Source organism: Juglans regia, chromosome 6 (genome assembly GCF_001411555.2).
Source record: "Juglans regia cultivar Chandler chromosome 6, Walnut 2.0, whole genome shotgun sequence".
Taxonomy (NCBI): domain Eukaryota; kingdom Viridiplantae; phylum Streptophyta; class Magnoliopsida; order Fagales; family Juglandaceae; genus Juglans; species Juglans regia.
In genome coordinates, this window is record NC_049906.1 from 33,490,335 (window position 1) to 33,501,809 (window position 11,475).

At 33.7% G+C, this 11,475-nt stretch overlaps 2 protein-coding genes across 2 annotated transcripts; one reads left to right on the top strand and one right to left on the bottom strand.

Moving 5' to 3' along the window:
* Nucleotides 1-2,849: 2,849 nt before the first annotated feature.
* Nucleotides 2,850-6,088, top strand: LOC108979209 (calmodulin-like). Its single transcript, XM_018949840.2, has 4 exons — nt 2,850-3,056; nt 4,760-4,917; nt 5,439-5,519; nt 5,668-6,088. Exons 1-4 carry the CDS (start codon nt 2,981-2,983, stop codon nt 5,800-5,802), a joined length of 450 nt encoding a protein of 149 aa, XP_018805385.1. The 5' UTR covers nt 2,850-2,980; the 3' UTR covers nt 5,803-6,088.
* Nucleotides 6,089-10,412: 4,324 nt separating this feature from the next.
* On the bottom strand, nt 10,413-11,271 carry LOC109020973 (zinc-finger homeodomain protein 10-like). Its single transcript, XM_019003517.2, has one exon. It carries the CDS (start codon nt 11,161-11,163, stop codon nt 10,588-10,590), a length of 576 nt encoding a protein of 191 aa, XP_018859062.1. The 5' UTR covers nt 11,164-11,271; the 3' UTR covers nt 10,413-10,587.
* Nucleotides 11,272-11,475: the final 204 nt, after the last annotated feature.

Here is an 11,475-nt window from a genome sequence, read left to right on the forward strand (position 1 = left end):
GAATATAGCATACAAAACAGGTTCACTAAGATCTCAAAAGACATCAAAAAAATATTGACAGAAACCAATGAAAAAAAAAAAAAATCAAAAGAACTAGAATATTAATTCTTCCAAAAAATAAACCAAAAGAACTAGAATATTAATTCTTCCAAGAAAAGAAGTAAAGGTGCAAAGGTATGATATGAATTAAAAAAAAGCATATGCAAAGACATCAAAAACAAGGAGCCCTTGGATGGACTTTATCCATATTGCCCCTTCATTAGAACTAATAAAAAAAATGTACATAAGCCATCTATTACAAAAACTATCTAAATTACAAAAATATGAACATTAACGGATAAAAGATTGAGGAGCATCCAACAATCAAATAATAGCAGCTTCCCATCTCTTTCTCTATATCTGCCATTATGAAAAAGTCTAACACCAAATCAATAATAGCACATCAAATAATCCAAGTCAACACAAAGTGGTTTAGTTTCTCTAACAAAAGAGTGAAAATGAAAAACATACCATCATGCAAACAATAAGCCTTGAGTTACTCCTCATCAACGCAAGTAAAACTTGATTTTGGATCAAACTCTAAAAATCTCATAAAAAAAATATGCGAACGCAGTTACTCTCGGAATAACTTTAGGAAAGCTCAAAGCTCCAGTTCAACACCTTTAGGTACACAGGATTGAAGCAGACCAATTTTTTTACAAAAGAATTCAATCACATTTTTTCATCATAAATGCTATAATACTTAATTATATAAGAGAATAAGATATCAGAACCTCCCAATTTATTTGAACCTCAGATTTTTATAAGAAACCAAAACCTTTTTTTTTTTTTTAAACTTTTCTCCTTTAATTGTGTCTTCTTGTCAAAAAATAAAGCAGATGTTTGTAAAATCGAATGTGTACGGTGAAAGATAAAAGCAAAACAAAGCGAAACAAAGCTGAACAATTTATCCTCTTTTGTCACCATACATATCTTAATAGGAAGAGAACATCAGAATCAGAACAACTCTTAACTCCTCCTATAGATAGAACAGCCCAACAATTCTGTTTTTATTTTTATTTTTTGCACCATCTTCTCAGCAACAACAAATCATAAATGCAAAATGGAAACCACCAATATAGAAACTATCAAGTATAAACAATAGATTCAACATAAATAAATAAAAAACATCAGAAACTCTACTTTCTTTCACTCCTCCCTCTCCTCAGACACAAAGCAAGCACATGCGCAATATGATAAAGGCCACATACAATTGATAGAACAAAGAATCAACAACTAGTTTCACAATGGAAAACTTATATCTTATCGTTTAAGAGTTGTAAAACTTCCAACTTATATATCTTGTAAGAGGAGTTAGAGGATTTGTGTAGCGATGCAACCAAAATCAACACTTCTATGGAAAATTAAACGATACCCGAACCAAAATCTAAAATATATCCAAATTGAAAAAAAATAAAATAAAAAAACAAAAGAAAATTAGTGGATTGACTACCAAGATCCAAACCAAAATCGAAGACAAAAGGGAGGAATTAAGCCGTAAAGATTAATCAACCCAGAAAAAACCAAAATATATAGAGATGATTGGGGGAGGGGGGTACACTGCATTCAGGCCAAAATATGGAAAACGAAAGTTAAATGGTGCAGTGGGTTGTTCGCAAAAGAGAGAGAGAGAGAACGCACCTCAGCGATGACCTCTGCGACGGAGAATGGCGATAATGACTAGGGTTCTGCAGTGGAGAGAAGAAGAGAGTGTTTTCGTTCAGACTTCAGATTTTCGAATTTGACGGGTGATTTTTCCTAAAACCCGTCTTCTATTTTTGACCCAATGAACCCGCCTTTCACGGGTTAGGAATGTCGGATCCTTCGGACGGATCGGGCTGAAGGTCCATTATGCACAACCCTATTCTTAGGTATACTGTAAATAATAGTAAAAAAATAATAATAGAATATTGAATATTAGTAAAAAATAATAATAAAATAATAAATAATAATGAGAAATATATACCCATAAAGGTGGTTAAATATATCGAAATGTTTAACTTGCAAAAAGTGGATTTTTCTTTGTCACATATTAAAAGGGACTAATGCTAATGTTTCAAAATCTCAATCATTTAAATAATTTAAAAAATAAAATATTTTACAAATACAAAAATAGTAAGATGACAAAATTATAAACTAATAGTTGATTTTATACCAAATATTGAAAAGTAAAATGGAAAAGAGAAATATTTGATTACACATAAATCTTCCATAAAGAAGTTTATGCACTAACGTGATTTAATGTGGTAGTTAAATTATAAAATTATTTTTACTATAAAATAGATATTATGTAATATATTAAAATATATCAGTATATAATTTTCTTTTTTTGGTATAAAATTTATGTTTAGACCTAACGTTTCTAAAAAATAAGAAAAAAATAATAATTTGTATAAGCTAAGTATACAAATTTCACAAAGAACTTTTTTTTGTTAATAATTAGACCCCAAAAAATATAAAAAATGATAATAGAAAATTCGCCGTCTCACAATGTGATATCCCATATAATAAAAGATATAATAAGGATAATGATAACTAGTGAATAAGATCTCATATTACTTGAAAATGAGAAGTTTTTACTCTTTATAATGTTTCAATGAGACTCCAATTATATCATTGACTAGTCATTTTAGAATATAGGATATATAATTTTAGTCTTCCATTAAAGCGTTACATATAATCAAAGACTTGTAATTAATATTACTCTAGAAAAATAATATAATAGAGAATTCGGAGTTTCGGACCCTGACCCGGTCCCGGTGGACACGGATCACACCAAATATCCCTCGTAGTTATACATCACGGTCAACATTTACTCCCCATAGACAGAAAGTAAAACACACACATAACTCATAAGTTCATAACTCTCTCTCTCTCTCTCGTTTTTTCCTCTGATATTATTTTAAAGACGACCAGGCCAGACTTTTTGATTCCGAGATCGATGGCGGAGCAGCTTACGGAGGAGCAGATCGCTGAGTTCAAGGAAGCCTTCAGCCTCTTCGACAAGGACGGCGATGGTATTTTCTTTATTCCTTTCTTCCTATATTTGTGTTAGTATTCATTTTCTCCTCCTTCGTATGGAAGATGGGAAGTTTTTTTGTTTTGGATATGAGCAGAGAAACTAACTGTCTTATAACTTGTATCTTTTCTTCTTGTTTTTTATGTTTTTGGCGGTTTTGATATTATTATTTGGACTACTCTTTTTTTTAGTTGCGATGTTGTAATATTTCGTAATTGAGCATGTTCTGGATGGTTTTTGTGAACGTGTTAGACTTCGTACTCGGACTTCAGATATTTCTCGCTTCAAATACAATTGCGTTGTTAATATATTTCCTTGGTGAATCTCTGAGCAGTGTGTGAAAATCTGTATCGGGTTTTGACATATCTGAGGTTGTATCGTATGTTTTAACTTAATGTGATTCAAGTTAGGTTATGTTTGTCGAGTTCTGTTTCTTTAGAGGCTTGCCATTTTGATGGAATTTAAAATAGTTTAAAATTTAATTGACATATTTAAGTTATTCGTCAATGTTGTGACTTGTACACAAAGTTTAAACTGAAGTGAAGATGTAGATTTTATTATTTAATTTTTATGTTAACGCTCTCCCTCACGTATGAGCCAGACTCCCTCTCAATAAGTGGCCCAATATGTGAAATATTTAATTAAGTGGGGGTAAAGTGTAAGTTAGGATTCGAACTCAAGTTCTTTGCTTTGATACCATGTGAAATCAAAATTTATTCCAAAATCTTAAACTGATGGGAAGAGGTAGAATTTATTTTTTCATTTTTATCTTAACAAACGTATTGCTTATTAAATGATTTTTTAGAATGGCAGGTTGTGCATGTGTTTAGCTTTTCAACAAATTTGTGGAGCAGATTTTGTTTTCTAAATGGCTTCTGAAAAGCACGCAGGCATTGCATCTTGGTGGGGCTATTCTTCAGGGGTGTTTCAGCTTTTAAAAAAACAAAAGCTACTTGCATCACGTTTCACTAGCCAAAGATGCTCAAGTGTTTCACTGGTTTTGTGAAACTGCCTTTGAGAAGTGGGCCAAGAATGGCAGCTTTTAAAAGGCAGAAGCTACGTGTGTTGTGCTTAGTAGACCTAATGTTTTTTCAACTTTTTTTAATGTTGTGAAGTGGCTTCTGTTCTTAGGCAGTTTTTAAGAAACAGCAAAACGTTTCATCTTTGTGGTCCACGGGTGCTTGAACATTTAAAAAGTAGGAGCTACTTTCAAATCAATTTTAAGTGGTTTTTTCCATTTAAGCAGTCCAAGATTTGGCCATCATTTTAAACCAGGAGCTATATTTAAAAGAAAAAATCTACACAACCTCCTATTATTCACACAACCTCTACACATCACACTTTTTTTATTTTTTTTTTCTTTTATCAAATATTTAATATATGAATAATGAATAGAAGAATTGAATTAGTTTAAAAAGAATAAACTCAAAAACAATTTTTAAAAAAATATTAAAAAATTTTAAAATTTAAAAAAATGTGGTGTGTGGAGGTTGGGGAGGTTGTGTAGCATTGCTCTTGGTTTTTATGTTCGGTTGTAAATCTCTTAGTCTTTCCTCTGAAGATGACAATGGACCTATGGATGTATACCATTGTGACATGCTGTATGTCTTGTTATCAACATTTTTATTTCCGTTGAAGCAATAATATGAGTTTGGAATGGTATTGATAGAGAGCTTTTTGCTGTCTTATTTGCCTGTAAAGGCTGCATCACTACGAAAGAGTTGGGAACAGTCATGAGATCTTTGGGACAAAATCCTACTGAAGCTGAACTGCAGGATATGATCAATGAAGTTGATGCTGATCATAATGGCACAATTGATTTCTCTGAGTTTCTGAATTTGATGGCACGGAAAATGAAGGTGAGTTCAGTTCTCTGTCCATCAATGTCATAGTGCTTACCTCACTCAGCACTAGACTACTTTCTACAATTTAACTGTTTTCACTTCTGGCATATGAAATTTCTGTGCTAAACTACTTATCGATGTCTTTCCAATCAATGTGCTGCACGTTCATCTTATCTAGTCTGTTCATATTTGGCCAGCTGCTTAGTGGTGATGATGACTTGCTACATAACAACTCATTTGAAAATGGACTGGCATCTGTGTTTGGACAATTCTGCCCATCATTCACACGGTTGATTGAAAATTACTCATCTGAGATTTTATTTGTGAAACTCCATCATGTTGATTCATAATTATGGACCACAACGTAACTTTTATTGTCTGCTCAATTCGGCTTTTGATTTTAACTGTTTCGTTGGAGCTATGGAATCTGAATTTTTGTTACATACCAAAATGAGGAAAATACAAGCGATGCAGAACACCCCAAACTAATTTGTTTAGTCAAACATGATTGTATCAATTTCTTTTCTCCTTTCAAGGATACCGATTCTGAGGAGGAACTCAAAGAAGCTTTCAAGGTGTTTGACAAGGATCAGAATGGCTATATTTCTGCTGCAGAGGTAAATTATAACGCGAATTTGTTTATCTCTTTGTTGTTGTTCTCAACATTGTTTGAGGACTATATATAATTAAAAACCTATGTTAAATTTCTGCAACTGATCCTATGTGTGCCTTTGATTCTTTACTGCTTTTGGGATCTTTGTTCAGCTTCGGCATGTGATGACCAATCTTGGAGAAAAGCTGACAGATGAAGAAGTGGATGAGATGATACGAGAAGCAGATATGGACGGTGATGGTCAGGTGAATTATGAGGAATTTGTGAGGATGATGCTTGCAAAGTGATCTTTGGCAGATGTTTCTCGTTCACAAGGTAGGGTTACAAGACATAACTAGTTAATGTAGGACTACTGGTAGTATCTCGAGTAAGACTTTGTTGTTGTATTGTCCATAAAGTATTTGTTGGTACTGACATGGATTTGTAAACTGGCATGCTTCATTTTACTTGTTTTTTTTTTTTTCTCATATGATCGTATTAATTTACTCCGTGGCATGACTTTGGTACTGATGTTTTTACAAAAGAAGATAAATAAGAACATTAATAGCAATATACCGATGTTGCTCTGCAAAAGTTCGTGGTGCCATAGTTATTAGAAATAGAACATCCTCATGCTTCCGCATATTCAATCCTTTTGTGTAATAATTATTGTAAAATCTCTGCCCTTTGCAGTTCCTTTGTTGCTCTTTCAAGAAATTTCACATGACAAAAAATGTTTGTTTTTGTTTAAAAAAACATGCTTGATGCCCTGTTTGGAACTGGAATTATCTATGTTCTTATTGTTAGTTGATGCTTTCTGTAGTACTTTTTGATACTATAGGATAAATCGCTCCAATTTATCTCCCTGGGATTATGTTTTTCTCGTAATTCTGGAGATTATACTTCGATCGATGTTAAAGGAACAAGTTGGCATTGTATATCTTGCCCTAGTATTTTAACATTGAAAGAAACAAGAGGAATGCTTTAGCTACAATTATATGTCAAAAAAGTAAATTCATAAGTTAACTTGACTTCATGTAGTATGTCAGATTATAAAATTACTTTTATAATGAGGACGAAAATACAAATTACATTTGGGCTTTAAATGACTGGCAGCTAAATAGCCCTTATCAGTAACCATTCCCGATAATAATTCACAATATTATGGGTCACTTCAAACGACTTCTTTTGACCTATTTATGTGGTTGAATAATATTTCAGCAAGGTAACTAAAGTTTTGAATTTCGTATTGTACCGAAGGATATGGTTGAAATATATCGTTTTTGTGGCATAGTCGATATAGAAAAGGGTATAGTTTCATATCGGTTAGAATTTCAGCCGTTTCGGCCCGTATCAGTCGATATTTCGGTCCTTTTTTTTTTATTTTATTTATTCAAACTGCAAACTCATTTTTTGACCCCTCGAATTCAAACTAGATTATTTAATTTATATATATAATTTTTTCATATATAGACTATTATTTTAAATATAATTTATATATATAATTAATTCATATATAGACTATTCTGAAACGGTATTCAAAATCATACTGGTATCGAAATATCTCGTTTCAATGCGTCGACTGAAATGATCACCGATACGATATTCAAAACTAGGGCTGCAAACGGGCGGTCCGGTCCGGTCCGGCGATGGACTGAAAATTCGGTCCGGTCCGGCGATGGGAAATTTTCGGTCCATTAAGCCCTCGGACAGACGGACAATATAAGGAGACAATTTGAACCAGTCCAGTCAATCACTGCCTTTTAATAATTAATAAAAAAATTTATTTAAAATACTAAATTAAATTAAGTGACTTATTAATGTGGATTATGTAACAAACTCAATAAAAAAATATTTTATATGGTCAATGATAATAAATTAGATGAAAATTATATTATTAATTTATATAATTACTATATAATTAACTAATTGATATTATATATTTATTAATTCATAGAATATTAACAAGTGTTAATAGTATATTTAAAATTTTATATTGTTAATAGTGATAGGTTAAATGAAGATATATATAAAATATTGTTAATTTATGAAATATTAACAAGTATTAATAATATATTTAAAAATTTATATTGTTAATTGTACAATTATTATATATAAAAAATATATATATTTTTTAATTTTTCATTCGGTCCGGTCCGGTCCGAAAAAACTGTGGACCATGGACCGGACCGAATGATTTCGGTCCTCTAAAATATGGACCGGACCGGACCGGTCTAAGTCTCGGTCCGGTCCGGTCCGGATCGAAAGGGTCGGTCCGGTCGGTCCGGTCGGTCCGTTCGGTCCGTTCGGTCCGACCGGACCGTTAATCACCCCTATTCAAAACATTGTTCATAACTTTCAAAGTTGGGATTTGACCTTCTTTCTAGCGAGTTCAACACCATTAATATAACCTTTTCATGCTATATATAGTTCAACATGATTTCTATGGCCACCCAACAAAACTTTTACCTCTATCATGATTCAACTCCCTCATGATTAAACTCGATTTAGTCATAGTTAATTTGGTTTCACAAATCTTTCAAATCCATCTCATCCCCTCTCAACATTCAAAAACTATTCAAACACAAATATTTTTCAATTTAAAATTTTTAACTTTTTTATATAACCATTAATTACCTATTACAATTTTTTCAAATTTTCAAACAAAACGTAAAATATAATTCAACTTTTTCGAATCGCAAAATAAAAATAATATTAAAAAATTATATTCTAACATTCTTTTAACTTTATAATTTTTTTTATTCATTTTTTTCTCTCATTTTCCAAAACTCTATAAAACATCTTAACTTAAGCCTCGTTTGGTTACACAGATGAGATGAAAAATATGTGAATAGTAGTGAAATAATTTATGAATAGTAGTGAAATAGTTTGAGTTAATATTTTTATGAAGTTTTGAAAAAAGAGAGAAAAAGTCATTTCCATCAATTTAGTGATGAGATGAAATGAGTTGAGATGATTTGTAAATAATAGTAAGATTTGTGAGTTGAAATTTGTGAATAGTAATAAGATGATCTTCCAATCCAAACCGGCTCTTAGTATGATTTTATCCACTTGGTTGTTCTTGATCAATTTGTTTCTATTGGGATTCCCTCCATTTTTGATTGGGTTCAGCTGATTAGTGCAAGCTTTATTTAATCAAATTAATCACGAAACTAACTTAGTAATGATAGGTTCAAGTCTCAACTCGACAAGTCTCATACAAGCATTTTATAAAAAAGTGGATCTCAGTAATAAAGAATAGTTTTTTTTTACAATTTTTTAATGTGGGGTCTATTTTTTTACAAGTGCTTGCATGAGACTTGTCTATTTGGGACTTGTACAAATCATTTCTCTAAGTAATATCTAACTAGCAATACTCCCAGTGTCTCTTTTTCTCTCTCCAGAGGTCTTTTTCTCTCTACCCAACTTTCGGCCATCCTTCCATTTTCTCTGCCCAGAGGGGGTTGAAGCTTTGGCTCCTCCCTCCCTCCTCCTGTTTGGCCAACACCAGAGTTGTCTGTAGTGTTTTCTTCTGATTTTTTTGTTGTTTACTATCTGTTGTACCAAGATGCGCCGATCTACTGCCTACCGACCTCCTATGACTGCCACGCGCCTGGCTAGTACTCTCCAGCAGTCGATCTGTTGGACGACCGAAGAAAACTGATTAAAAGAGTGGCGCATGAGTCTCAAGCGCGGTTCATACTGCGCGTGAGTTTCACTCGCGGCCTCACCAAAGAGAATCTGCCACTGTCACGTGCGGCACCATTGGGATCAATAGCTTCGGGTCTCTCAGATCTGACCACCACCTTATTTCTTAGAGTGGCTTGTGAACCACATGTGCCTTCATAGTTAATGAAGGTTCTATGCCGGTGTATCAATGCATCTTCTGGTTGCTACGTTCTTATGATCCCGATTTTCCTAACTGATGATCAAGACAAAATGGTCGTGGAAGTCTTCTATAGCCAATCCAGATAAACAAGAACCGCTTCAAGCGGATTTCCTATATTGGAAAATGGGTGGGAGCCAATTTTTGGCTCCGGATCCCTATTTTTTTATTCTATTTGTGTTGCATTTGTTTGTTTTGAGATTCTCATCCCATTAAATCTACTATCATGTAACTACTTAGTTTATCTATGAACTTGCTTGCATAGGATAAAGAGGAGAGAGAGAGAAGAAAGGAAAAAAAAAAAACAGAAAAGAAAAAACTAGCTAGCTAGCAGTACTCGGATTAATTGCACAACCTTATCTGCAGACGACTGACAGAATATTAATGTCTTTCTTTCCCCCACAAACTTATGCAAATTGCAATCTGTCTGTTTCTATAGATCTTGATCCCTTCAACCAAAGACCGGACCTATTTCATTTCCCTCATCCTCTATCATTGTGTCCTTGTACTGGTAGTAACAATAGTATACATAGTACAAACGTGACATTAATATTTGATCATATATATGAAATATACAAACAAACAAAGAAAAAACCAGAAACAGCAACTTCAAATTAAGGACGATCATCACGTAAGTACGGTGTTGATTCTCATTCATTGAATCCCTCCCCATTATTATTTATAATTCACGCAAGGAGTTGTAAGGTGTACAGACATGGGCTACCTTTATCATGGGATATATATATATATATAGATATATATATATATATATATAGATATATATATATATATAGATATAGATATATATATATATATATAGATATAGATATAGATGTATCAGTACTCATCGATCCCATTAATTTTACCGTATTTCATACTTGAAATTAAATCTTGAAAATCGGATCAAAATGTCATATATTATGATCATCCTAACCCAATTAATACTACTGCATGCCCTAATTAATCCTGGAAAGCCAAAGTTTTGCCTAGAAAATCATGCATGTGGGAGAAACAAAAAAGAAAGAAGAAAAAGAAGTAACGCAGATATGCATCTTTTCCTTAGAAAATTAGGATAAATTACAACCAAACAGATATAAGAAGATATGAAAAAAATAAAGTAGATCAATTAATAAAATTATAAACTTTCTTTCTTCTCTCTCTCTCTCTCTATGGATTGAATTCTCTCCCAGAAGTGGTAGTACTACTACTACTGAGTGAGAGATGAGGCATTGCCAGTAGAAGCAGAAGATGAGGATGAAGAGTTTTTGTGGTTGTGCATCCAAACTTTGAACACCTGCCTACTCACCCCAACACTTCTGCAGAACCTCTCAATCTCTTCGTCTAGATCCTTTCTCTGTAGCTTCCATCCCAGCTTCTCTGCAAAAGCCAGCATCTTCTCCTTCTGATCCTGTGTAAACTTTGTCCTGAACCTCTTCTTGCTGAAGCTGCTTCTCTCTGCAGCCTCCCCCGACTCCACCATCGCCATGACCGCCTGCCTCCCACCGCCGCCGCCACTGTACTCCATGAGATCGGTTGTGGTCGTCTCGGGGTCTCGGCCGCGGCTGCTGTAGCTCAGTCCTGATCTCCCATGGTGGGTGGGTATGTACGTGACCTTGCGGTGGAAGTTGCGATGGCAGCCACATGCTGCGCATTGGAGGCTACCTGGAGAGGTGTCATCGAGTGTAAACTCTCCACAGCCGTCTGTGGCGTAGCTTCCGAGGCTGGCTGCATGGTTTTTCAAACACTCTCTGTATAGATCATTTGTGCTCTGATCTGCCTCCATCTCTATCTCTCTCTCTCTCTCACAGCTAGCTTTTATTCTCTCTTCCTTGGTGTATAGATATTAGATAGGATATATGAAACTGCCCACGCTTGTCGCAATTCATAGCTTTTTATCTACTTGTGCTGTGTAGCATCATGGCTTTCATTGCTACTTTTCACCCACCCAATGCAAGTAATTGGAGTCCTTTTACAGACAGTATATATTGCAATTAAAGGAGTAATTTTGATACATTCTTGACATTAATAGCATTAATATAGGCCATGAACTTCAATTAATCTTAATTTTGATTTCTTTTTAGTTCTATTACAGACA

Coding starts and splice junctions, on each gene's coding strand:
- LOC109020973 (XM_019003517.2), bottom strand. CDS start 11,163: ATGGAGGCAGATCAGAGCACAAATGATCTATACAGAGAGTGTTTGAAA.
- LOC108979209 (XM_018949840.2), top strand. CDS start 2,981: ATGGCGGAGCAGCTTACGGAGGAGCAGATCGCTGAGTTCAAGGAAGCC. Junction 4,918..5,438: donor TGATGGCACGGAAAATGAAG/GTGAGTTCAGTT, acceptor TCTCCTTTCAAG/GATACCGATTCTGAGGAGGA. Junction 5,520..5,667: donor GCTATATTTCTGCTGCAGAG/GTAAATTATAAC, acceptor ATCTTTGTTCAG/CTTCGGCATGTGATGACCAA.